Consider the following 27,800-nt stretch of genomic DNA (forward strand, 5'->3'; position numbering starts at 1 on the left):
CCCCTAACTGCAATGAATCTCTTGTGTCAGGATCTGGGGATCGACTCCTGGGTTGTGGCTGGGATCCAGACCGTTGGAGACTTATTTGAAAACTAATGCCCACACACACAAGCGGATTGTCCGTCGGAAAAAACTTGGATGGTTTTTCCAACGGAATTCCGCTCAAGCTTGGCTTGCATACACACGGTCACACAAAAGTTCTCTGAACTGTCGACCGTCAAGAACGCGGTGATGTACAACATTACGACTAACCGAGAAAATGAAGTTCAATGCTTCCAAGCATGTGTCGAATTGTTTCTGAGCATACATAGAAATTTTGTGCGTCGGAATTTGTACAGACGATCGGAATTTCCGATCGAAAAATAGAGAACCTGCTCTCAATCTTTTGCTGGCTGGAATTCTGCCAGCAAAAGTCCAATGGAGCATACACACGGTCGGAATTTTTGACCAAAAGCTCACATTCGACTTTTGCTGGCAGAATTTCTGAACGTGTGTATGGGGCTGTAGTCTTATATCCCTTCCATATACTACAGGCCAAGTTGCACATCAGTCACAAAGACTTTTGCAAATACCTACGCATCAGACATGCCCTGCGCGACACTCTCTGGTCCACTTCCACCCTGCTCCAACAGCTCATTCAATCTTACAAATATCCCTCCCGCACTTGCAAGGGGATCTCAACTATCTACAAAATATTAGCATCTAACAAAAAGCATCAAAAACTCCTTTCTATGGACAATGGGAACATTAACTCCACTTCACAGAGGAACCTAAAAGTTGGCATCAAGCTACGGCCTACCCGCTAAAATTTTTCAAATGCCTGACACATTGGGAATCAGCCCTAAAAATTCTCCACCTATGGAACTACACACCAGCCAAGTTGTCTCATATGTATCCATTGCACTCAAACTGCTGTTGGAGAAACTGTGGTCTTCCAGGCACATCCCCGCATGTATGGTGGTACTGCCCTGTAATCACCCTATTCTGGAAAGATGTGAATACCCTATTATCTCAACTCACAAAATCACATGTATCATTAACCCCTCAAATCGCTTTGCTGGGATTAGGGTTACAAGCATGGCATGTACAACTCCATCCTATGATCACACATGTTCTGATAGCTGCACGGCTAGCCCTTGCTCGAAACTGGAAATCTAGTCACCCCCCCCCCCCACACCTTTCAGCTCTGTATATCCATTCTTAACCAGAACCTACATATGGAATATACTATATGTATGCTAGAGCACATTATACCCTACAAAAATGTCTTGCTCATTGGGCCCCTTGGTTACGAGACCCCAGATGTAAGTTGGTTATCACATAAAATTATACGTGTTTCCACCTATAAGCCACTAGGCCTTACTCCCAGCAAAGCTCAGTACTAACCCTATGCTCTATAGTACTAGTTGCCCACCTTACATTTTGAGGATACTGTTTGTCCCGTTTTGTCCTCTCATAGGGCCCTCTCTCAAGTCCTTATCTACTGCCCAGGGATATGGCAAAGCCTCTTGTTAAACACCTAGATGCTTATTTATCACTATACTACCTAAGCTGTAGTATAGTGTGAGTACCTTAGTACTCATGCTTTATCTTATTTCCTTTGCTAACATTCGGGTTATGTACTCGGTGTTACTGTTTGTGTTCGAAACTCATCACAATCTTGTTTTGCATACTTTGAACCCACTCTGAAGGGGCTTGATATTTTCCAAATTGGTCCATACCAACTACTTTGCTGTCATGTACAGTATAACAAAGAATATGACTTTCTTTATGTAAACAAGTACAGAAACAAAGAACTCACCTGTTAGACTCTTATTGCATTATATTTATTAATATTTTGCCACTTGTAAATCTTTATATTACAATAAAACTGACAAGTTAAAAAAAGGTGTACTTTTCTGACAAATGAAACTGTTGCTGTATATTGTGACATGTTAGGAATTTATTTGTGCAGATCTTTAAAGCTACTGACATGTCTACTTTATGTCTCTCATTGGCCCAGGGATGTTTACATCTTATCTATCAGATTAATTATTGATACCTTTCTGTTCTTTGTTTTTCACAGCTGACCTCTGGGGGGCGCCCACATTACTACGTGTCCTACAGGAGGGAACCATTTTCACAGATGAAGCTGCCCAAGTATGCTCTACCCAAGGTACTGTGATCACTGGAAAATTTCCATATTGACATTCAATGATCAATGCATTGAGTATTAACTAAATAGTTCATATTCCAAACAAGATTTTTCACTGTCATCAAAAAGGGTAAAACTTCCCAGCATTTACATGGCTGAACAAAGTGGTCATTTGGAGCATCTATGTTTTTTTTATTTTTTATAGTGGATACTGCTACTTGTTATACACTGTGAAGTTTCTCCATAAAGCTGCTTGTATTTTACAATCCATTCATAGAATTAAGGAAATGGTGTCAAGCTTGCGTCATGCCACTTTAAACAGCATAGTGAATGCTGTGATTGAAGGAGAGACCAGTCACATGACTTTGACCATGGCCACTTGATCATGCTTAAAGTGGATGTAAACCCACTCTCATCCTTTCTAAACTACTGCCATAGTGGTAATCTCTAAGGATATACATGCCTCCTGCATGTATCCTTACGTGTCAAATGTCTCCCCTCTGTCTGTTATGAGACCCAAAAAACTGCATATTCTGTGGGTGGGTCTGTTGTCCGAAGTTCAGTGGGTGGAGTCGTGATGTCAGTAGACTCCCCGCCCACCTCTACACTCCCAGCCCACCTCTACACTCCCCTTATCAACATGCATTTTCTCCTGTGTATTTCTTACACTGAACTTCTGCTGGTCTTGTGGATTATGCCCCATGATCACTAACATCCAGAAGAAAGGAGGGGGAATGGGAAGTACACAGAATGCCTCTGTCACACTTGTGCATGAGATATGTAAATCACCTGTCACTCACAGCAAGGGGAGAAACATACATCTATTTCTCTGATTGTTTTTATCTCACTGAAAAAATATAAGAGGACTGCTCAGAGATGGATTAACTCTTTGTGGCAAGACTGGGCACAGATGACATGAAATCCTATACTGTACAAGGTACAAGACTTCATTTAAAAAAAAAGCTTGGGTTTACATCCACTTTAACTCCCAGTTTTTTTTCCTTCATTCATTGTTATTATTGTTCCACTAGCTTCTGCTAGTGGAAGCCATAAAAGCCAGAGTGTCATGTACATTTTTTTGATGAGTGGGTTCACTTGGATTCAATTTTTGGCAGTCTGGCAAATCTAAAACTGCTGGACCAAATCTGCTTTACAACTGATAAAAGGTTTTTTTCAATCCTGCCAATCTCTTTCAATATATGTTAATCCTTAACTAGTTGCCGCCCGCTCCGCCATCAAATGACGGCGGGGTGGTGCAGCTTGCGTTCTAGGACAGCATCATATGAGGGCTTCCCAGAATGGCAGCTCTTGCGCGCCTGCGGGGGCATGCAGGGTGACGACCGTGGCTGCGCCATGTTGCTGGTACACAGCCCGACCCTGATCTCGTGTCCGTGGCTCTTTAACCATGTGATCGGCTGTGTCCAATCACAGATGGTCACATGTAAACATGTAGATGCCGGTAATTGGCGCTCCTCGCCTCACATTGTCAGAGTGTGAGGAGAGCCGATCAACGGCATCTCCTCACAGGGGACAGCTAGGTATGTAATCAGGGCACTGATCATCAGTGTCCTGATTACAAATAAGTGTCCATCAGTGCTGCTCATCAATGCCCATCACTGCTGTTGATCAATGCCCATCAGTGTCGCCCATCGTACCCATTAATGTCCATCAGTGCCCATCAGTACCGCCTATCCATGCCGCCTATCAGTGCCCACCATTGCCACCTATCAGTGCACACCAATGCCGCCTATTAGTGTCCATTAGTGCCACTTAACAGTGCTGCCTATCAGTGCTCATCAGTGCCACATATCAGTGCCACCAATCAGTGCCCATAAGTGCGGCATATTAGTGCCTCCTCATTAGTGCCACCTAATCAGTGCCCATAAATGCCATCTTATCAGTGCCCATAAGTGCCACCTCATCAATGCCCACCATTTCAGCCTATCAGTGCCCATCAGTGGCGCCTCATCAGCGTACATCAGTGAAGGAGAAAAATTAATTAGTTACAAAATTTACTAACATAAACTAAGTAAATTAAAAAAAAATTCAAAATTTTTGGTCTTTTTTTTAGTAAAAAAAAACCCAGCAGTGATTAAATACCACCAAAAGAAAGCTCTATTTGTGTGAATAAAATGATAAAAATATGTGTTTGGGTACAGTGTAGCATGACCGCGCAATTGTCATTCAAAGTTGAAAAATGGCTTGGGCAGGAAGTGGGTGTAAGTACCCTGTAGGCAAGTGGTTAATGTCAGTGTTACACATCTAATCACTTAATTTGACCATACACATAGCATTTTGAAAAAACATTCCATTTTCTTTTTCTTTTTGCGAAATTGTAGATCAAATTATAGAATCAAATTGTAGGATCAAAGACATAAAATGATCTTTCTATTGACCATAAAAAGATGTGATAGAAATTGCCTTGAATGAGCCCAACAGAAAAATATGCCCAGCAGATTTTAAAGCTGTTGCCATAGTTTTGATCCATTGTCTATTTTGTCTTTCAATAAACTGTATTGTTGTGTCTATTTATTATGCTCAGTTTTGTCTTCACAAATGACCGAAAATTGGTAATCTATTGAACTTAAGGGTGGTAGATTGCTGAGATTCTGATGATTATATGCAATTCTATTTTTGATTCCAGGTTGAGCGTAAGTGGTTATAAATGAATGAAAGCTGCCCCACATGAAACTGGTCTAACGCAGACCTTGCACTTCAGCAAGGTCCACTTATTCATTGTAACCCTCTTCCTGTAATGCTACATAAAAGTTCAGAAACAACCTGGGGATGGAAAAACTGTTAGGTAATAAACTCACTTTTCCCCGACTTGTATAGTGCGGAGCAAGCCCGCACTGGGAAAAGAAGGTGAAGGCATTTTAGACTGAGCAGCCAATTTTTTCATCTAAAATTACAAATAATGACAACTACCAGTTTCTCTGTGCATTTTAGTTATATTTAGCCTGCTTCAGTGACTGTTTCGGCAGACAGAGACCCACGGGTGTTTGCATATTCACTGGCTTTTTAGTGGGACTGATGACATCACACCTGTCTAGGGGTGGGTAGTTCTTTGTTCTTTGCCTCTTCTGTTCAGTGGATGTTTATATAAATATTCTGCACTTTTACTTTCTCTTTATCACATGCCTGATGAAGGGGCCCTGTGTAACTCCCAAATGTTGACTTTTTTGTTTGTGATGTGATCATGCTTAAATAAAAAAAAACCTTTTGGACTTAACTTGAAGATCCGTGGTGTGCTGGGAAATATCTTCATATTAATGGGTGAGAGCCAGGGGCATAATATTTGAGATATAATCCCGTATTTTCTGTCGCGGTTCTCACCCTCTGGAGCTCTCTGTCAACATTAGCCAGCTCTTGTTAGGACATGCAGCCTAGTGGGCCCTATGGCTAGTCTGGGCCAGGTCCCGTCCCACTGGGACATCCGATTGACAAGCCGGCGTAAGCGCTGATCATAGAGGCAGACAAAGACCAGAACTGCTCTCTATGGCAAAAGGTTGTCTTTCTGTGCAACTTTATTGAGGTCACTGACACATAGGGTGAAGCTCCAAGACAACGGTTCATCATGGGAGTTGTATCCCGGGGTGATGCTTCATGTGTGTGTATCTATGATATGTCTACGGTGCCAGCACACTGCTCCATGCCTACCCTAGGACATGCGGCACGGCAGCCTGGTGGAGAGGATAACCTCCTGCCAACAACATCCTTGAGAGTATTGAGTAACCCAAACCTCCAGAGAAGATGCTGCATGCTGAAGGTGCTTCTTATGAGGTCTGAGCTACTCAACATTCTCCAAGATCTGCCTGGAAAGAGGATGACGTCAGCCTCACCCAGGTGCTGCAGGAGATATATGTAGAAAGGCAATGTATGTAAAAGTATATGATCTAGCTTTTCCAACACAGTTTTTTTTTTTTTGCATTTCCATCTGGCATTTGAAGAAGAGGGAGGAGGAGGCACATTGAATAAGTCTACATTATCACTGAGGTGTAAGGTCAACATTAACGGCCTGTGTTGATGGACTTTCAGCTTGCTTCTGAGATTGTTTAAACTTCATTGACAGGTGCAGTTGATGTACTACTGACTTGAATTTGACCTGCTTCAAACTGCCTTTGCATCTCCATAGACTTGAATGGGAATGCAAAACCCATTTGAAGCAAAAAAAAGCCAGTCAACACAAGCCATTAGACACCTAAGCAATATTGCTATATTTAGTCATCTTTAAAGTAGAGCTTCATCCAAAAGGGGAAGTTCCACTTTAAGATCTCCGCCCCGGACCCTGTTTGTGAAATAACACTTTTGACAGGTACACCCTCTCACTTCCACTCCGACTGCCTAGGTGATCGGAGAGGAAGTTCTCTTTCCCCCCTCCCTCCCCATAGTCTTCTGGGAAACGTCACAGGTCTCAGAAGACTTTGGGACCATTGGCAATGTGCAGCATGGCTCGCACATGCACAGTGGGCACCCGGCTGTGAAGCCAAAAGTTGTCAAAGGCGGGAGCCTACAGGTAAAGATGCCGGTGCCAGGGACAGAAGACAGGAGGTGAAAACGGCTGGGGTGAGCACAGATCTGGATCGTTGGACAGGTGAGTGTTTGTTTATTAAAAGCTAGCAGCTACAGTTTTTGTAGCTGCTGACTTTTAATTTTTTTACGCAGGAGACTGGAGCTCCTCTTTAACAGTGGAGGAACGCAAGTGGCTATATGTGAATTAAAGTTGCCCCAAGTATGGTGGGACTAATGCAGACCTTGCATGTCAGCAAGGTCCACTTATTAAGTGTAACTCCCTTTCTGTAACACTGCATAAAAGTGCAGAAAACAACCATCAGATGGAAAAATTGGTAGATAATATATTCACTTTTCCCTGACTTCCATAGTGCAGAGAGTGATGCCAATCTCCTGCTGACAAGATCACTGAGAATATTAAGCAGGCCAAACCTCAAGAGAAGATGTTGCATGCTGAAGGTCTTCTTATGAGATCTGAGCTACTCAATGTTCTCCAAGATCGGCCTGGAAAGGGGATTATGTAAACCTCGCCCAGGTGCTGAGGAGGGAAGCTATAGAAAGGTGAGTATATGATCTAGCTTTTCCAATACAGGTTTTTTTTTGCACTTCCACCGTGTTTCAGGAAGAGGGAGGAGGCACATTAAATAAGTCTACCTTGTCGTTAAGGTGTGAGACTGTGCTGACGGGTTTTGGACTTGTGTTGATGATAACAGTTTGAGATGCTTTTGAGATCATTCAGAATTCCATGACAGGTGCAGTTGACATACTTCTGACTTTGACCTGCTTCAGGCTGGCTTTGCATCCCCATAGACTTGTAGGGGAATGCAAAACCTATTTGCATGCTGAAGGTCTCCTTGTAAGATCTGAGCTTCTCAACGTCCTCCAAGATCTGCCTAGAAAGAGGATTACGCCAACCTTGCCCTGGTGCATCAAGAGGAAGCCGTAAAAAGGTAAGTATGTGATCTAGTTTTTCCAACACAGTTTTTTTGGATTTCCATCCAGTGTTTCAGGATGAGGGAGGAGGATGAACATTGATTAAGTCTATCTTGTCACTGAAATGTGAGGTCAACTTTAATGGCCTGTGTTGACGGGCTTTGGGCTTGTGTTGATGACATTGGTTTGAGATTTTTCTGAGATCTTTCAGAATTCATTGACAGATGCAAAGGTTGACCTACTTATGACATGAATCTGACCTGCTTCAACCTGGCTTTGCATCACCATAGATTTGTATGGAAATGCCTTTATGACACCCTTACACTTTATCAGTGTAAAGTAATGACTTCCATTAATAACTTTAATAATCAGTTCTTAAAAAGGCACCAAGGAAATACAGTCAGCAAAATTATAAGGCATCTGTTAAGAGCTTAAAACACCCTCCAACATTATTGCAAGCAAGTTTGCGAAATTGGTTGTTTGGCTGAGTAAGTACTGCATGTACTACATAAATTACAATTTAAAGTGTAAAAAAAAAAAAAGAAGCCTGTAATTATTTTACTGTCAGCTACAGTACATCAGCAGGCTAGGTATCACAAGAGCAACACAGAGGCAATAGTTTAAGGGGATGTCTGTCCGCAGCCAGTATCCTAGTTTTGGGTGAATCACGCCACTTTCATTAAACTTCTGTCTTCACATAATTCTCAAGGACTCCAGAGGGGAGATCCAGGAGACGGCAACTTATCCAGCTTTATCCAGAGTGATGGTTTCATGATTTCCCGCTGCAGGCTGTGCAGGAATAAATATAGATGCCAGCAGTAGCAGGGTGACACCATTTCTGAGAAGAACACCAACAAGCAAGATGTGTTACAGCTAAGTGGAGGGGGACGTGTGTGTACAAGATGTTAGCAGGTTATTAAAATGATCTCATCATCTAAACAAATAAATATTTCTATGTATTTATTATGAGTACTTACTGTATATAGCACTGTCAATTGATGTAGTGCTTTACATAAATATCGTATATTCACATCAGTCCCTGCCCTAAGGAGCTTGGGACCTAAGGTCCCTAACCTACATTCATACATACACATACAAGGGCCAATTTAGACAGGAGCCAAATATACAAACAAAATCAAAAAATTATCCGTGCTACCAAAAACAAACTACAAAGTGAAAAAATTACTAAGTGAAAAAAAATGATATGCAAATATTAATACATATATTTTGGTTGTAGCATCTAGTGTCGTGTTCCCACACCAATTGAAAGTCTCTCGTGAAAAACCATACAACCAATAAATCAATAATCATACATACATACATACATACATAAAATGCATGAAATCAAAGCAAATAATAATACTCTTGTGTCCCATACATCTAAAAGTGTACCATCTGAATAAATAAACAAACTATATATATATATATCATAAGTGTCCAAATATTCAACCCAAAAAGTCCCAAAATGTCTTATTCTGTGAATATCAGTAATTCATATTTTGTCGTGAAGTCCTCGACCATAAAAAGGCCATAAAGTTATGATTAATTGATCATCACCAGAAACATATGCTCAAGCACATTGTCACCATGTTGAGGGGGACAAGGGCCTTTTCCCCACAACCCTGGTCTGTGGTTGTGGGAGGTCTGCGGATAGGGGGCTTATCAGAACCTGATCTAGCTTTTCAGATCAGATCCTGCCCCCCCCATATGAATGAGTATGGGGTACATTGTATCCCTACTCATTCACCAAAAAAAAAGGTGTCAAAAAGAGATAAAAACATATACGCAGTTTTTGACAATTTCTTTATTAAAAATAAAAAACAATGTTCCCGCGATGTACTGTAGATCCATCATCAGTCACGATGCCTGTCGCACCGCCAGACCTGAAAGAAGAAAAAAAAAAGCTCCGCCCGTGATGAAGGCTAACCGCTGACTGCCTGCTCCGCTGTTTGATAGTTCTTAAATAAGTAAGGGGTGGGGCCACCTGGCGATGTCACCTTGCAGCACCGCCCCCACATGACGTCATAAGCCCAGCATGCACCGATTGGTGACATCACAGGGGCGTGGTGCCACCAGGTGGCCTTGCCAGGTGGCTCTGCCCCTTATCTATTTAAGAACTGCCAGATGGCAGAGCAGGCAGATGGCAGTTAGCCTTCATCGCAGGTGGAGCATTTTTTTGGGGGGTCCAGCGCTGTGGCGGGCATCGTGATTGGCGCTGAATCTACATCGGGGAACATTGTTTTGTTTTGTTTTTTATTAAAGGAATTGTCAAAATCTGTGTGTGTGTTTTTATTAGTTTTTGACAGGTTTTTGGTGAATGAGTAGGGGTAATGTGCACCTCATATTTATTCACATGGGGGGGCTGGGATCTGGGGCCCCCTTGTTAAAGGGGGCTTCCAGATTCCGATAAGCACCCTGCTCGCAGATCCCTACAACCACAGCCCAGGGTTGTTGGGAAGAGGCCCTTGTCCCCATCAACATGGGGACAAGGTGCTTTTTGGGTGGGGGAATACCCTTTTTATGGCCAATAACTTGCATATAAGCCTTCAAAATGGGGACTTTTGATTTTTCAAGTTCTGGTCCCAAAGACTTTAATAGAGTTTGCAGTTTGGGTGCAAACTTTTTACATGTGTCGGGAGTTCTGGTGCGACCTGAACTAAACTAGTCCCCAGTGTTGCCACCTTAAACACAGGAGTCGGCTGTGGCTTCCTGAGAAATCACAGCCGACTCCCCACTTTGCAAGTGTGAACTTGTTAGTGCTCTGGTTCTGCAACCTCCCAGGGCATGTAACGTTTCCCAGCAGGATGTGGTAGGGGAAAGGGTAGAGCAAGGGGTGTCATCTCCACCTAGAATAGATATGCAGAAGCGGGTCGGTCACATCATCCTTCTGAATGACAATAACCAAGCAAGGAAGATCAGTGGAAAATTGCCAAAAATTCAATGGGAAGAAGGGACTCAATAGTAGGCAGCAAGGGTATGGTAGAAAACCTGGATAGAAATGCCAGAAACTCTTGAAGGAAGCCACAGCCCACCTTTTACTGTATTGTCAATATATGATGATGTTGTTTTCCATAGGTTCTCTAGTGATAGCACTTTAACTTTCAAAACTAAAATCTTGGGTTCCGCTATCACCAATGACACCATGTTTATAGAGTCTGTACATTATTGGTTTTTGTGTGGGTTGCCATCTACATTACAGAGACACTCTGGTAGGTTAACTAGCTTCCACTGAAAATGCTACTACTTTCTGCACATGTGCCAATGTGGTAGAGACATTAGATCGTTTCTTAATTTGTAGAGGCAGATGTCAGAGGTCTTCTAAAGTCCTGGAGAGAAGTTTGAGTATTACCTACTGTAAATAAGTTTAATAAAACAGTATATAGTTGCCTTACAAGCAGTACATCTCCAATACTGCTCTGGTGGCAAATTGGTTAAGCTTGTAACGTCACAAGGGTATCGCAGTGAGGTGCATTCTTCCCAGCTCTCCTTACAACCTCAATATTATATTAGCTAATCTGAACCACCTGGAACAATGATTCACTTGCAGTGAAAACCATTTTCTCTGCCCGACACCTGCCAGGTCACAGCTTGCTGCACTGCGCGGTCCCGTTATTTTGTCATTTATCAAAAGCAGAACTTGCTAGTGTGTCTATTTCTTTGTGTTGTCCTTCGCTGCATCATTTATCTTGAAAAATTACTGGAAGATATCTACAGATTCATCCATTCTACAGATGCATCTATCCCAAAGGATGGAGCACTGTTATTAATCTGAATCTTTAAATCGACCTGCGTCTAACAAGGCAGGATCTTTGGGTCTACAAAAATGAAAGTTTAATTTATTTACTGTACTGGAAGCTTTATGTCCATCGGATGGTTTAAGAATGCGATGACTAAACATGAAATGGATTTCCTTAAAACTTCTCAGGTGTCAAAATGTACTGCTGGTCACCAGATGAATGAAGGGCAGCCAAATTGAGTCTTGAGGCGAGGAGAGTGGGCATTGAGCTATCAACCCGACCTCCGTACTTTTTAATTTTCTTTTAGTTTTGGATAGAGTGGCGAAGGTTAAGAATCCTTGTCAGGTTTTTATTGCTGCCTGTGTCCCAGCTGGTGAAAGACCATCTTTCTATTTATCCCGGTGGCCTGGGACAGAGAGTGGAGGAAACTCCAGATTGTGAGTTTTCACCTAAACAAGAGTAGAGATCTCCCAATAGGGACACTTGTTCTGGTAATTGCTATCTAATAGAGCATTTTGCTCTCAATTCCTGTTGTGTCTTCAAAACACAAAGTGAGGGCAAATCCCCCTGATGGGACACTGGTGGCAAAAAAAACTCACAAAGGGTTTATAAATTCTCTACTTCAGCCGAAAAAGAAAAAGCTCTGGCTTTAGATTTACGTTTAGAGTTGCTTAAAATAGACCTTCAGCTTTAAAAATATTAAAATGAACAAACCCTTCCTTCAGGATACTAGGCATCAAAATATGCCAGAATATACACTATATTGTCAAAAGTATTGGGACACCTGTCTTTACATGCTCATTAATGGCATCCCAGTCTTTGTCCATAGGGTTCAATATTGACTTGGCCAACCTTTTGCACTTATAACAGCTTCACTTCTTCTGGGAAGGCTGTCCACAAGGTTTAGGAGTGTGTCTATGGGAATGTATGACCATTCTTCCAGAAGCGCATTTGTAAGGTCAGCCACTGATATTGGACGAGAAGGCCTGGCTCGCAGTCTCTGCTCTAATTCATCCCAATGGTTAAGGTCAGGACTCTGTGCAGGCAAGTCAAGTTCCTCCACCCCAAACTCGGTCATCCACACTATATTGCCAAAAGTATTGGGCTACCCCTCCAAACAATTTGGTGGTGGTGGGGGGGGGGATTATGGTATGATGTTGTTTTGTAGGGGTTGGACTTGGACCCTTAGTTCCAGTGAAGGAAACTCTTAAGGCGTCAGCATACCAAGACATTTTGGACAATTTCATGCTCCCAACTTTGTGGGAACAGTTTGGGGATGGCCCCTTCCTGTTCCAACATGACTGCACACCAGTGCACAAAGCAAAGTCCATAAAGACATGGATGAGCAAGTTTGGGGTGGAGGAACTTGACTGGCCTGCACAGAGTCCTGACCTCAACCCGATAGAACACCTTTAGAATGAATTTGAGTGGAGACAACAAGCCAGGCCTTCTTGTCCAACATCAGTGCCTGACCTCACAAATGCGCGTCTGGAAGAATGGTCAAACACTCCCATAGAAACACTCCTAAACCTTGTGGACAGCCTTTCCAGAAGAGTTGAAGCTGTTATAACTGCAAAGGTGGGCCAACTCAATATTGAACCCTACAGACTAAGGTCCCATACACACTATTAGATTTTCTAAAGTTTTTTGTCTTCAGATTTACCAAAACCATGTAGTGAAAGGGCCTGCCTGATTGCATACAAATTTAAACTCTTAAGGTTTGACCTCATATTATATGGTTTTGGTAAATCTGAAGACCAAAATCTGCAGAAAATCTAATAGTGTGTATGGGGTCCAAGACTGGGATGCCATTAAAGTTAATGTGCATATGAAGGCAGGTGTCACAATACTTTTGGCAATATAATGTAGCTTGTTCCATGGCTCTTTTCCTTATAGGGCCCTCAGGAATTAATCCTGTAGTGCTGTAGTGTTGCAGGAGAGGAGGCATCAAACAGAGTTTCCAGAATGTGTATTTGTTAGACATGTGCATTTCGTTTTGTTGCAAATCGAAATTTGGACAACATTTTTCTTATTCGGAGATTCAGATATATCCAAATTTTTGAGTCACAATAGTAATGAACTTCAACAAATTGGAAAAAAAAATTATAATGAAAACAACAATTTCATTCAAATTCATACGTTCCATTCGTTTGTGACTTCAGAGGGTTGACTGGCCAAAACCAAAGCCCTAAAAAATCAAAATCACAAGCCAGTCGCATCGAAATGGCAAGCAAGATGCAAGGCATCCAAGTCGCCAGCAAGTTGCAATGCAAAGTTGCACTGGAAACATAACAAATTAATCCAAATCTTCTGAAATAACTTCCAAAATAGGAATTTGGAACCACGAATATACAAAACTAATCCGAATATACTAAACTAATTCCAAAAACAAATCATTCTAACATAGCGAATATGACTTAACAAATGAATCCGAAATTAAACAAATGTTTTCGTCATGCACATCTCTAATATTTGTAATTACCATAAAAGATTCCCACATTGACTATGAAAATTCTAAAATATCCTACTAGTATGGGATGAGTAGCTTCCCCCATGCCATAAATCATGCCTGAGTAACATTTCAACCATAGTTCTGTTACTTTAAAGCTGGTGGGGCATACCTAAGTCTACACACACAAATACTGATTTTTAGAAAGTCAGTATTAGCTTAGTAACTGTATTAACAGAGGAATAATCTAATACTTTCTGTTGGTTCCTTTGTAGCAGGGATTTTAGTTTAGAACATGCCTCAACAATAAAGGTTACATTTAAGAAACAATGAGAAACTGACGGGTCTATTAACATGAAAAGGATTTCAGAGATAGCCAAAACCTGTTTGAGACAAATTTGCATAACATATTTGATTTTGACACATGACATGATGACTTACATAAAATTAAGGGAAAAAAAATCAAGACATGCTGTGTTCTTTAAACAAGGCTCCAATCACATTTAAAAGAGGCCTGTCAGTTTTGACATATTAATCAATGTGATGTAAATAATGGCATTTTAAATTGTACATTTTTGCCAAAGTGTCTCTCTTAAGTGCTGACAGCTGGGATGGACATTATTAGACAAGATGAGAGAATGTGAGACAGAAGATCTTTGTAGACCAGAGGCGTGTAGGATGAAGGGTCTACAATATGAATTGTATAAACCGGACTTTTGACCAGCAGTCAGGAAACCTTTTTAAAGAAACTCTGAAATAAACAAGAAGGTAATCCTGGGCATATCAATTTCTTATGAAAGGTCAGTCAACCAAACACTGATATTTTAGTTTTGATAGTTGCTAGAGAATCAATCAATAAAGGCTTCATGAATTTTTGAGGGATTCCAGGTCTTTGAGCTTGAGTTCTGTAGTCTGCACACTACATTATGTGGGTGTCCCGCTTCAACTGATAGATTCTTTTATATTATTATATTATCTAACAGGAAGATTGGGAGCACACCATGGATGACGGGATCAAATTTCTAAACTATGTTTGGAAGTTTTTTGACAATTTAGTCCATGGTGCAGTGCAATGAAGACACATTTGGATGGTGTCATTCCTTTTAGCCCTTTTGCACTCACTGGTTGTGAGTGTGCTAATGGGGTTTATATAACTTTTTCTTCTTTTCCTTCTTTCTTCTTCTTTTCCTTCTTCTTTTTCTTCTTCCTCCTCCTTCTTCCTCTTCTTCTTTTTCTTCTTCCTCCTCATTCTTCCTCTTCTTCTTCTTCCTTCATCTTCTTTTTCTTCCCTCTTCTTCCTTCTTCTTCTTCTTCTTTATTCCACTTTTTCCTCCTTCTTCCTCTTTCTTCTTCTTCCTTCTTCTTCCTCTTTCTTCTTTCTTCCTCCTTTTCCTTCCTTTTTATTCTTCCTTATTTCTTCTTCTCCCTTTTTATTTTTCATTCTTCTACTTCCTTCTTTCTTTCTTCTTCCTTCTTCTTTCTTCCTTTTCCTTTTTCTTCCTCCTTCTTCTTCCTTCTTTGTCTTCCTTCTTCTTCCTTCTTCTTTTTCCTTCTTCTTTTTCTTCTTGTTCTTATTCTTCTTCCTCTTTCTTTCATCTGCTTAGTTTTTGCCAGCACTTTACAAAATATAGAGAAATAGGAAAAAGTGCGGTTACAATACAATTCTTTAAAAGAGGTTTAGAAGGGCCCTGTTTGTGAGAGTTTACATACTAAACGAAGAGGAACCTAATACAAAAGGCAATAATTGTGGAGGACGTGTTGATGGAGAAAGTAATATCCTAGTTTTTAAGTGGAGGTGGGATAGACTTCCCTAAAAAAGTAGTTTTCAAGGATCACCTGAAGGTGGAGAGAATAGCAGATAGCTGGGTATGTTTGAGTAGGAAGAAGCTCTGGAGACAAGCACGAGAGGAGATGACGAGGAGGTTTTAAGAAATGCAAGAGGCAAGGGTGTGACTACCTCCAAAACTAAAATATAATTTTTGGATGAATTCATCCTTAAAAACAATGTTGAGATTACTTCAGTGACCACAACTGACTTGGTCTAGCTAATCTCATATGAGGTTTTAAAATGATTCCTAATTTGTGCTAACGTAATAAGCTAGGTGTACACATGAAAGGATTCTAATTGTGGACAGATGGAAAAATTAGCAGTCGCACGCTGTTTTATCAGGCGGTTCCTTCAAGTGAACAAACCAGGCTGATCCATATGAATTTTTGGATGGCAGCTCAATCATTTGCTCATTTCAGCTCGGCACTAAATTCGGGTGCCTGCGTTTCAATACCTCTGCCATGGAATGGTGTGTAATTTACCTTCAAGGGAGCTCTGTACCGTTCTGGGATGGGAGCCAAGCCTTACATTGAAAATGATATAATTAAACTAAACATATCAATATCTGTTGTATTTCATCCTGAACAAATACAAAAATAAGACATTGTTCTAAGCAAGATAAAGTGAGAGAGAGAGAGCGAGAGAATGAGAAAGAGAAAGAGGAGGGAGAGCATGTTTTAATTCAAATGAAAAAAAAAAAAAATGTTGCTATATTTTTCAGAAAATTTACTATAATGTTACTTTTAATGCCACGTCAGGAACACAGAGCGAGCTAACAGTATGAAACTAAACTGCTCCTTAAATGTTCTACAAAGCTATATTTTAGAAAATATGGCAACTCTGTACATTACTTCTTAACTCTTTCATGACTGGGAGTATATATCTGTAGCGTTAGTTCTGCCAAATGTCTTTAACCATTTTTTGGACTGCTACAAAACAGCCATAGTAGTGGCCACTTGACAAAAAGTGATGTATTTAGACTATAGTCTCCTCTGATCAAATATTAGTCACTGAAAAGAACAATATGTATAAGGAAAATACTGCATTATGGCCACTAGATGGACCTGGGAAGCATACTTATTTACTATGATGCTCAGCACCATCTAGTGGCTATAATGTGGTATTTTCTTCATTCACACTGTTTTATTTTTCAATAAATAGCCTTCAGCAAGCAGTGAATATAGCCTAAGAGCATTCAATTTTGTCATATTCGCACAAACAAAACAGAATATTTCTTTATAAATATAGCACTAAACCTTGATACCTTCATGAGAAAGAGTGGATATCTGGCCAATTTCCAGGGATTAGAATAGGCACTCTGCAATGTGCGTGGTTAGTGAGTGCTGTATACGTGGTCATATGCCTATTTCCTTTGCTCCATAGCAAAGACCAGAACAGGTGTCCCCTTTCAGAGATTGCCCCTAATTTTCTATTTTGGTGACAGCTCTAAAATTTTGGGTCCTCCATCACTTTCTCTCTTAAAGATAGTGATGACAGGGATGCATTGGGAGGGCTGCTGACAGTAATAAAGTCATGTATAAAAATTCAAATGAGAGTGCCACACTATAGAACTCAGAATCCAGTCTTTTTAAAATCAGTGTTTGTTTATAACAAGAAAACATAAAACAGCCAAAGCGTTTCTGGGGTTCAAAGATCATCTCTAAAGCCAACTGCTACATTGTTTCAGATGTGCATGCATTATGGCCACTAGATGGAGCTTAAAAAGATATCAAAATTGTATATCCTATGCTCATCAGCTCCATCTAGTGGCCATAATGGGGCCACTAATCCTAAATCATGCATTTGACCCGGAGAGAAAAGAGCCCACTAACATTGGATTTTGCCCTGATTTGCACACAAAGAATGTATATGCAGTTTCACAGTATAAATACAGTGCCTTAAAAAAGTATTCATACCCCTTGAAATTTTCCACATTTCATGTTACAAGCAAAAATGTAAATGTATTTTATTGGGATTTTATGTGATAGACCAACAGTGGCACATAATTGTGAAGTGGAAGGAAAATAATAAATGGTTTTCAAAATTTTTTACAAATAAATATGTGAAAAGTGCGGTGAGTATTCAGCCCCCCTGAGTCAATACTTTGTAGAACCACCTTTCACTGCAATTACAGCTGCAAGTCTTTTTGGGGATGTCTCTACCAGCTTTGCACGTCTAGAGAGTGACATTTTTGCCCATTCTTCTTTGAAAAATATCTCAAGCTCTGTCAGATTGGATGGAGAGCGTCTGTGAACAGCAATTTTCAAGTCTTGCCACAGATTCTCAATTGGATTTATGTCTGGACTTTGACTGGGTCATTCTAACACATTATTATGCTTTGATCTAAAGCTCTGCAATTTTTATATAAATATACCCCTAATGGCTTCACTGGTTATGTTTGCTTTGCTTCAAAGATTATACCCCATCTTGCTTTTTTGGTTCTTCAAAGCTTCTCCAAAGCCTCCATAGAAGTCTATGACAACATTAACTTACAGCACCTGAGGCTTTTGAGGGGCTTTAATTCAGCATTAGCTTCGCTTTGCTTTGGAGGTATTGCAGACATGAGATATACCAGGATGCACTGGGAAACCAAGCGAACCGGAAAGACGTTATCAGCAGTCACTTCCGGTTCATGTGTAATTATTTTGGGAGTGTCTGGTGCAGACGTCACATCTGGTGTGCAGTGTGGAGCAGAAGAAAGGTGAGCGGGGTCAGTACTGGGGTGGAGCAACTAGCAGACGGCACACGTGGTGTACAACATGGGAACGATAAAGCAGAAGGCGAAAGGGGACCAGAGAGGGAGGACTGAGTGGCAGAGGATCAGCAGAGCTGGGGGACTGGAGCAGGAGAAACTGGCAAATGTCACATGTGGTGAGCAGCATGGGAGCAATATAGAAGGAGGCGAGCGGGGACCAGAAAGAGAGGAGGATCAGCAAACCAGAGGATCAGCATAGCTGGGGGTTACTACTGAGTGGGACATCAGCAGTGCCGGGGTACTACTGAGCAGGGGACCCACTGAATCAGGGTACTAATAAACTGGAGATCTGCTAAACGAGGGTACTAATGAGCTGGGGATCTGCTGAGTGGCTGTACTCCTGAGATGGGGTTATACCGGGCCCCTTTAAAACAAATAGAAAATCAACGCACCTAGGGCATTTGCCAAGCTTCATTAAAACATCAACGAAGCATAAAAAAACCATCAAAAAAGCATTTTGAAGCAGTGGGCGCTTTAACCACTTGCCCTCTGGAAGATTTACCCCCCCCTTCATGACCAGGCCTTCGTGCGTGCGACACTGTACTCAAAAAAAAAAAAAGTATGTCCTTTTTTTCCCCACAAATAGAGCTTTCGTTTGGTGGTATTTGTTCACTTCTGCGGGGGGGGGGGGGGGGGGGGGTTGTGCTATAAACAAAAAAAGACGACAATTTTGAGAAAAAAAAAAATATTTTTTTTTACTTTCTGCTGTAGAACATATCCAATACAAAAATGTACAAAATCAAATCTCTTCATTAATTCAGGCCAATATGTATTCTGCTACATATTTTTGGTAAAAAAATCATAATAAGCGTATATTGATTGGTTTGCGCAAAAGTTATAGCGTGTACAAACTATGGGATATTTTTTTTTTTCTACTTTTTTTTAAATTGGTGAAAGACAATTTTACATTGCAGGAGCGCACCACAACTGCGAGCCAAGCATTTGGCTTGTGGTCGCGGTGTGTCTCTATTGATGTCCATTGGCTCCACTGGCAGGTGCTGCCTGTCAAACTGCAGCCTGAGTAAGACCCCTTTCACACTGGAGCGGTGCGGGTGTTAGCGGTAAAGCACTGCTAGTTTTAGCAGCGCTTTACCGCTGTTATAGCTGCGCTTTTCGGCCTCTACCGGGATGCTTTTAACCCCCGCTAGCGGCCAAAGAAAGGGTTAATAGTGCCCATGTTGGGGTGCTGCCGAAGTGCTTTACAGGCGCTACGGCAGCACTGCCCATTGATTTCAATAGGCAGGGGCGGTGGAGAAGCGGTGTATACACCGCTCCCGCACCGCCCCAAAGATGCTGCGTGCAGGACTTATTTTCCCCGTCCTGCAAGCGCACTGCTCCAGTGTGAAAGCACTCGGGCTTTTACAATGGGGTGGCTTGAGAGGCGCTTTTCAGGCGCTTTACAAGCGCTATTTTTAACGCTGAAATGCCTGAAAAGCGCCCCCAGTGTGAAAGGGGTCTTAAAAATGCAGCACCTGTGAAGCAAAGCATTGTAGCCACGGCGTGTGAACTGCCCTGTCAGCATTAATGCTCAGCTGCCTGTATTTACCATCCCCTGGCCGCTCCTTAGTTCTCTGCTCCAGCATTCTAATGAGACTTTTTATATGTTAATTCCAAACTCCCTAGTTAAAGGGGCACCCTGTTTGTGCAGTTTTGCTCTGCGTATGAACTCGATTGATGAGCGCTGCACTCAATCATTTTGCTGCAATAAGAACACTTAAAAAAAAAAAAAAGTTTTTGCTGCAAATTCACTTTAATTAGGTAAAAAGTTAATGCTTTTTTTAATAAGTACATAACTAGATTAAACATCTGTCACATCGGCTTGCTTTAAAACTGTAACGCTAAATTCCGGATAATTACTAAACTAGCTGGTGGCAATCTCTGATAATAATTGGATGATTAGGAGGAAAAAAAACAAAAAACGTAAGGATTCAAAACCCCCCTTTTGCGCAGACGGGACTTTTTTTTGTTTTTTTTTTGTTTTTTTTTCCTTAATTATTTTCTTAAGATCCTTGCCCAGCCTATCTCTATTTAGAAGCGTCACTGATGTTCAACGCAAAAGCTACAGAAGCTCTCAAGCCAGAAACTGACTTACAGGCTGTATAGAAAAGATTCGTTCCATCTCTTAAAATAAACGATGATTTTAATGAGAGGGCCGGATGCAGAAGCTCTGTGTGTTTATCGCCGGAGTTTGATGCACGGGAGAAGAGGAGAGAGAGCTCAGCCAAAAAAACAAATTTAATTGCATTGCAGTGATGCTGACATTTGCATGTGTTGTCAAGAAAATGAGTTTGCCGCCGAACAGGAAATGTTTTTTGATTGATGTCTAGTTAATCTATAAACAGATTACCATAAGGTTACATTATTATCCTCGTTCCCGCTGAGTGATGTTCCGTCCTCACGATACAAATGTATATTAATAGCTACGGATGGTAATATTTCTATAATCAACTGGATGCAAGTCTCCCGGGTCTAACAAATCATTTTTAAAGGGGGGTCTGTAAAGTGGACCTGTCCACACTCACAGCCTAATTTTCTTGGTCACTTGAAAACGTCACTTGATTATAAAAAAAAATTAAGAAATGCACAAATACAGTGTAAATAAATACATAAAACTTAGGCCTAATGCACACAGGATGTCAAAAACACTTTTTTTCAGCCTCCAAATGCCCCTCTATGTTAGCCTATGTGTGTGTACACATATACTATATTACCAAAAGTATTGGGACCCCTGCCTTTACACGCACATGAACTTTAATGGCATCCCAGTCTTATGCCCCGTACACACGGTCGGACTTTCCGACGGAAAATGTCCGATCGGAGCTTGTTGTGGGAAATTCCGACCGTGTGTGGGCTCCATCGGAATTTCCGACACACAAAGTTTGAGAGCAGGCTCTAAAATTTTCCGACAACAAAATCCATTCGCGTAAATTCCGACCGTGTGTGGACAATTCCGACGCACAAAGTGCCACGCATGCTCAGAATATATTAAGAGACAAAAGCTATTGGCTACTGCCCCATTTATAGTCCCGACGTACGCGTTTTACGTCACCGCGTTCAGAATGAACGGATTTTCCGACAACTTTGTGCGACCATGTGTATGCAAAACAAGTTTAAGCCAACATTCGTCGGAAAAAATCCATGGATTTTGTTGTTGGAATGTCCGATCAATGTCCGACCGTGTGTACGGGGCATTAGTCCGTAGGGTTCAATATTGAGTTGGCCCACCTCTTGCAGCTATAACAGCTTCAACTCTTCTGGGAAGGATGTCCACAAGGTTTAGGAGTGTGTCTATGGGAACGTTTGACCATACTTCCAGAAGAGCATTTATGTGGTCAGGCACTGATGTTGGACAAGAAGGCCTGACTCGCAGTCTCCACTCTAATTCATCCCAAAGCTGTTCTATCAGGTTTAGGTGCAGGCCATTCAAGTTCCTCAACCCCAAACTCGCTCATCCAAGTCTTTATGATCCTTGCTTTGTGCACTGGTGCTCAGTCATGTTGGGACAGGAAGAGGCCATCCCCAAACTGTTCCCACAGAGTTGGGAACATAAAATTGTCCAAAATGTCTTGGTATGCTGACACCTTAAGAGTTCCTTTCACTGGAACGAAGGGGCCAAGCCCAAGCCCTAAAAAAATACCTACATCATAATCCCCCTTCCACTAAATGATTTAGAGGGGTGGCCCAATACTTTTGACAATATGGTGTGGATGAACAAGTTTGGGTGGAGGAACTCAACCCGATAGAACACTTTTGGGAATGAATTTGAGGAGGGACTGCGGGCCAGGCCTTCTTGTACACATCAGTGCCTGACCTCACGAATGTGCTTCTGGAAGAATGGTCAAACATTCCCATAGACACACTCCTAAACCTTGCTTCAACTCTTCTGGGAAGGCTGTCCACAAGGTTTAGTGGACAAGAAGGCCTGGCTCGCAGTCTCCACTCTAATTCATCCCAAAGGTGTTCTATCGGGTTGAGGTCAGGACTCTTTGCAAGCCAGTCAAGTTCCTCCACCCCAAACTCGCTCATCCATGTTTTTATGGACCTTTATGGACGAGAAGGCCTGTGAGTCAGGCCTTCTCGTCCAACATCTCGTCCAACATCAGTGCCTGACCTCACAAATGCACTTCTGGAAGAATGGTCAAACATTTCCATAGACACACTCCTAAACCTTGTGGACAGCCTTCACAGAAGAGTTGAAGCTGTTATAGCTGCAATGGGTGAGCCAACTCAATATTGATTCCTACGACTTAGACTGGGATGCCATTAAAGTTAATGCACGTGTAAAGGCAAGCGTTCCAATACATTTGTTAATATAGTGTAGGTGTTTACAGGTCTTTAGAGGCAGAAAAAGAAATGCATCACCAGTGTGTTGAAGTGATTGTAAAGTTTAATTTTTTTTTCTCTAAAAATAAAAAACATGTCATACACACCTGCTCTGTGAAGTGGTTTTGCACAGAGCAGCCCAGATCCTCCTCTTCTCGGGTCCCTTGCGGCTCTCCTGGCCCCTCCCTCCTGTTGAGTGCCCCCAACCAGAGCCCTGGTTCGGCCCCACCCCCTCTCTCTCTTGATTGGCTTTCTGACTTTGAGTGACAGCAGCGGGACCAATGACGCCGCTGCTGTGTCTCAGCCAGGGAGAGTGTTGGACGGCCAAGGCACTCATGGACATCGCTGGATATAGAGGGACCTCAGGTAAGTATTAGGGGGCTGAGGGGGGGTGCTGCACACAGAAGGCTTTTTATCTTAATGCATAGAATGCATTAAGATAATAAACTTTCTGACTTTACAACCCCTTTAAGGTGGAGGAATGTTTGGGTGGAAAAAACACCAAATGTGCATAGATGATCAATAATGCTAGCGTGTTTATTAGCATTTGCACATTAATGTACTCTAATGACCAGAATAAATTAATATTGAATGCATTAATGCCAAATGCGGGAACGCACATAAACACGCATTAACACAGATGTAAAATAAGACTTTAAGCGTGTTTTTTCATCACCTTGGCTCCAGGGGAGGATAAAATATCCTATGTGCAAGAGGCCTAAATACTACTTTGTTGAAATTACTTTTCAGTCTATCGCTAGTTGCAAATTAGAATTTCAAATAAAGCTGACAGTTAGTTGGGGTTGCTCGTTTCGGCACTGCCACCATTCTTGCATTTTTCTCAGTGAATGGAAAGTGTTCTCTGATTGGACAAGGTAGAAATTGTGATGTCACTATTCCGCCTATCAAAGAACAACTTGCATTCATTGAGAAAAAAAGGGCCAATCGCACTTGCCAATTGGCAACAGAACAAAGCAGCCAATCAGCAAGGGACCCAGAAGCCAGTGGCAATCACTGTAAGAGTGGTGACTACTAAAGTAATTCTCAACTTCCACAAATGTCCCACAGGCATGGCATATGCATGCTTATGTTGGTCTAAATTGGACCAATGTAACTATGCAAAAAAAATCTATACCTGCAATTTAGCTCTAGGAACCACTACCGCATTATTGTAAAAAAAAAAAAAAATCAGGTATGTGGACTAAATTTTTATAAGCAGCACTGCAGAAAACACACATAGGTGGCCAGTGCACCCTTTGAATGCTTATGATTAGCACAGATTATAGGTAAAATGCACAGAGCCAATCATAGAGGCTCTGCGCCTTGTGATCGCTGTGAAGCACTGCCTATGTTTACAAACATTCTACTCTCCTCTGCGTCTCACAATGGAGTAATGCAGGAAGGAAGAAAGAGAAAAAGAGGAAGCAGCAAGGTGGGTTTATTCAAGGTTTTTAACTTGCCACTGACCACCATTGCATGTGGAGTCTTTTTTTAAAGGTGGTGGTGGTGTGTGTGTGTGTGTGTGGGGGGGGGGGTTAACGTACTGCTGACCTCCAGTGATTGTGGGATTGTTTATTAACTCCTATCTATTGGCAGAAGCCAGACCTTTATGGGGTTCTAAATGCCGGAGGCTAATTGGCTGTCAGTGTTCCCATGACTGGGAATCTATCCTACTACTCCTGATCCTAAACAGTGACTGGGAGCTGGCAATGATGGTTGCGGTGCATGGGGAGGGAAGGGGGGGAGTGAGCATATATACTTACTCTGCTTCAGTCTCCCGCCACCTCTAAGACCGAGAACTGAGCGATCAAAGACCGATGATCGCTCAGTTCTCTGTCCTCACTGACCATAAGGCCAGTCTCTCTGCTCTACCCCTCCAGTGCTCACTGGAGCGCCGGGCTGTGCAGGGGCAGAAGCTGCTGACTCGGGCTCTCTGCGGCTCACTGAGAGGCTAAGCCAACCACTGGTCCAGGCATCTGAGTGAATCCCAACATTAAAGTCAGGTTCTCTCCAGAACCTGGATCAGCTTAGAGAAATCAGCTGACAGCAGACTTTAGCACACTGTCAGCTGAATATGGGTCACAGAAGTGCAGAACGAAGTGCACTCCTGTGACCCACAGGAAAAAGTAGGGCCAAAAGAGCTTGGCCCTACTTCTTCTGTAACTTCAGCCCACTGTAGCTCCTCTTTTGCTCATATAGTTGAAGCAGCCTTAGCTGAGGATCTTAACACCAAAGGCTGATTGGCTGTAATAGTGTTACATTCTAGTGAGCCCATCCTACTGCTCCTGATCAAAAACAAAGATCAGGAATTGTCAGTGGTGTTCACAGTGCTGGGGGTACCGAGAAAACTTGTCCTCAGCATAGTAGAGTGCAGCCGGTTGTATGCATATATGTGGCTGAAGGCCACCATGAACATGACACAGCCATAGGAATGTTTGGGGCCATGGTGTAGTAAAAAGAGGATGCTACTGTGTCATTTTTTTCACAAAGTTTGTGCAGAGCTTGGCAGGGTCATGCAGCGAAGATCAAAAGGGGGGATTGCTTAAATTTGGACTTGTGTAGCTGCCTCTTTTGCTCTTATCATTGAGGCAACCTTAGCTGGAAGGCCATCACCCCTAACAATTGTAAACAGTGACTGGGAGCTGGCAGGGACAGCTTGGTCACAGTGCTTGGGGTGCCGAGTTAGCACGCTCCCAACACAGAACAGCACCTCTAACTGTATGCATAGATATGGTTGAAGGCAATCATGAGTATGATACACCCATAAGAATATATGAGGTTGTGACACAGAATGAAATAGACTTAGCTGTGTCATTTTCTTTGCAAAATCAACATAGTGCTTGGCAGGACCACAAAGTAAAAATTAAAGGAAAATGGGGGTGGGGTACTTAACTTCAGCTGGGGGTAGCAGCTTCTTTTTGCTTAAATCATTAAAGCAACCTTAGTTGGAAGATCTGATGTAGGTGGGAGATAGCGCTGGACCATTGTAACTAGAGGCTGGTTATTGGCAGGTCTCTGTGTGAAGAGCGTCAAAAGAATCACTTCCAATGGGCTGTCTCCCAACTGTGAGTGGTGCTGGTAGACTCTAATGAAGTCTAGGACTGATAGACTTCAATACGAAATATGTGGCTGTCTCAGCAGGAAATACTTCGGTGGCTGAGAAAGAAATCCTTCTCACCCACCAAAGTATTATTTGGAAGATCATCACTCCTAAGGAAGCTTCATGCTAACCCAAGCATTAGAATGAGGTGTTAAATTGAGGGTTCCATGTAAGACTATAGAATATGAAGGAGATCTAAAGTCAAACAAACATGTTAAATAACGTTGGCCAGTTTCGAGATTCAGATCAGAGGAAGACTTATTGCATGAAATGATCACGAGATGCAACCAATATCCTACACTATATACATTTAATTAATGTAGGAAGCAACTGCAATGGGGTAAGAGTTACATGAAAGAATAGTCATTTTTGCAAACCTAAAAAAGAAATCTTCAGTTCCTCTTTAATCTTGAGAAGAGCACTCATTCCAAATGAAAGTTGATATCTTGTAGACATCCATCTGCATCTTTTGCTTGCCTCGAATTTTACCATCTTGCTCAAATCTTTTGATGCTGCTCAGCTATTTTTTTTTTATTTTATTTCTGGAGAGATTTTATTAAGACAAAAGGATCCATTCACAGAAGATGCTTGTCGACACCGTTTCATCTTATTAATGCAAGAAGCACACATCAGTGGAAGACATCACAGGCGCCTCTACTTGGACCAACAATTCCCTTTAATCTCCTTCCATTGAAGCAGTGCGGGGTGCAGTCTTTTTCCACTGCAGCAGAAATAGATTGTAACACTTGAGAGTAAAACGAATGTGTAAGTTGCGGGACAGACAGCAGTTTTGGAGCAGCAATAATAAGTAGGTCGCAAAGAAAACAGCAGTGGCGCTACATGGGGTTTGGAAACATCAATACGGAGAATTGGATTCTACTGTGCATAAACTGCTGGTGGTAGAGAATGATTATATACATACAACTATGACTATATTCTAATTAAATTCCAGCCATTTTTGAGGTTATATAATAAATAAACCTTAATGTAGTGATTGAACCATCCCATGGTGTTTTAGGGAGTTCAGAAGGTCCCCCTTCATCAGGTCATTGAATCAGGAAGAGAAATGTAATCTGGACTTTCCCACATGGAGGAAACTCAAAAGGGCATTTCCATGAATTATGACAACAGGGATCTGCTATAGATAATAGTTTTGGGATTTTCCAGATGCTATTGGCCACAATTCTTGAAAATGTCCCTTTGGATCCCTCCATTTTTTACAAAGTTTGGCTTTTGTCTCTCTTCTCTAATCAAAGTCCCTGATGAAGGGGTACCTTCTGAACCATTAAGATGCATTAGCTTTCTATTGAACTTAAGCAAATTCAGTTTTTAGACTTTACAAACCTATCTGGTGCTTTCTTCACCATGCTCCTCTCTACAGAAGACACAAATAGACAGGTGTAGTCTACTTTCGCCACCGCAGATGGTGCTTAACCGCAGCACCATTGCAAAGGGAGAGGAAGTCAAGAGAAAAATAGTCCCTCTATGGTTTCCTGGGTTACTGGGAGAGCTATCCAATTGGACGCTGGTGCTCCATGTGACTCTGGTGGCCATCTTGGGTTAGGCAGAGTCTATTTAAGACCCTGGCTCCCAGGCTTGGTTCATATTTTGTGTGTGGGTAGGGACAGGTCACCCATCTGTCAGCGACAGTAATTAGTAATTAGAGAGAGGTTCCAGACGAGTAGGGATAGAGCTGGGACACGCCATCCTTCCATGCGCACCTCCCCACACATGTGCCATCCTTGGACACTACTCACTGGAGAGCTGCCTGAAAAGAAAACTCATTCTTTAGACATGAACAGGAATTAGAATCCCACGACTCCTACCTTTCCCAACATTAACCTCTTAAATCTGAATTCCAAGCACAAAAACATTCATTTAAATATACTTCTCAATAGTCACAAAATCTGTAAATCTACTCCGTGTGCAGAAAATTATTTTGTTAATCTAGATATTACCTTGTAAAGTAATGATGACATCAAAGATGTCTTATGCAAATGGAGGGACCTTGTAGGCTCCACCTATTACA

At 41.9% G+C, this 27,800-nt stretch overlaps 1 protein-coding gene across 9 annotated transcripts in view; it reads left to right on the top strand.

Moving 5' to 3' along the window:
- SORCS1 (sortilin related VPS10 domain containing receptor 1) overlaps positions 1-27,800 on the top strand; it is a 1,093,315-nt gene that overhangs the window by 707,147 nt on the left and 358,368 nt on the right. For all 9 annotated transcript variants that reach the window (XM_073595916.1, XM_073595919.1, XM_073595918.1 and 6 more), the window contains exon 8: positions 2,066-2,155. In XM_073595916.1, the coding sequence (XP_073452017.1) occupies positions 2,066-2,155 (90 nt within the window). The remainder of the gene's footprint in view (positions 1-2,065; positions 2,156-27,800) is intronic.

Source organism: Aquarana catesbeiana, linkage group LG08 (assembly GCF_042186555.1).
Source record: "Aquarana catesbeiana isolate 2022-GZ linkage group LG08, ASM4218655v1, whole genome shotgun sequence".
NCBI classification, from domain to species: domain Eukaryota; kingdom Metazoa; phylum Chordata; class Amphibia; order Anura; family Ranidae; genus Aquarana; species Aquarana catesbeiana.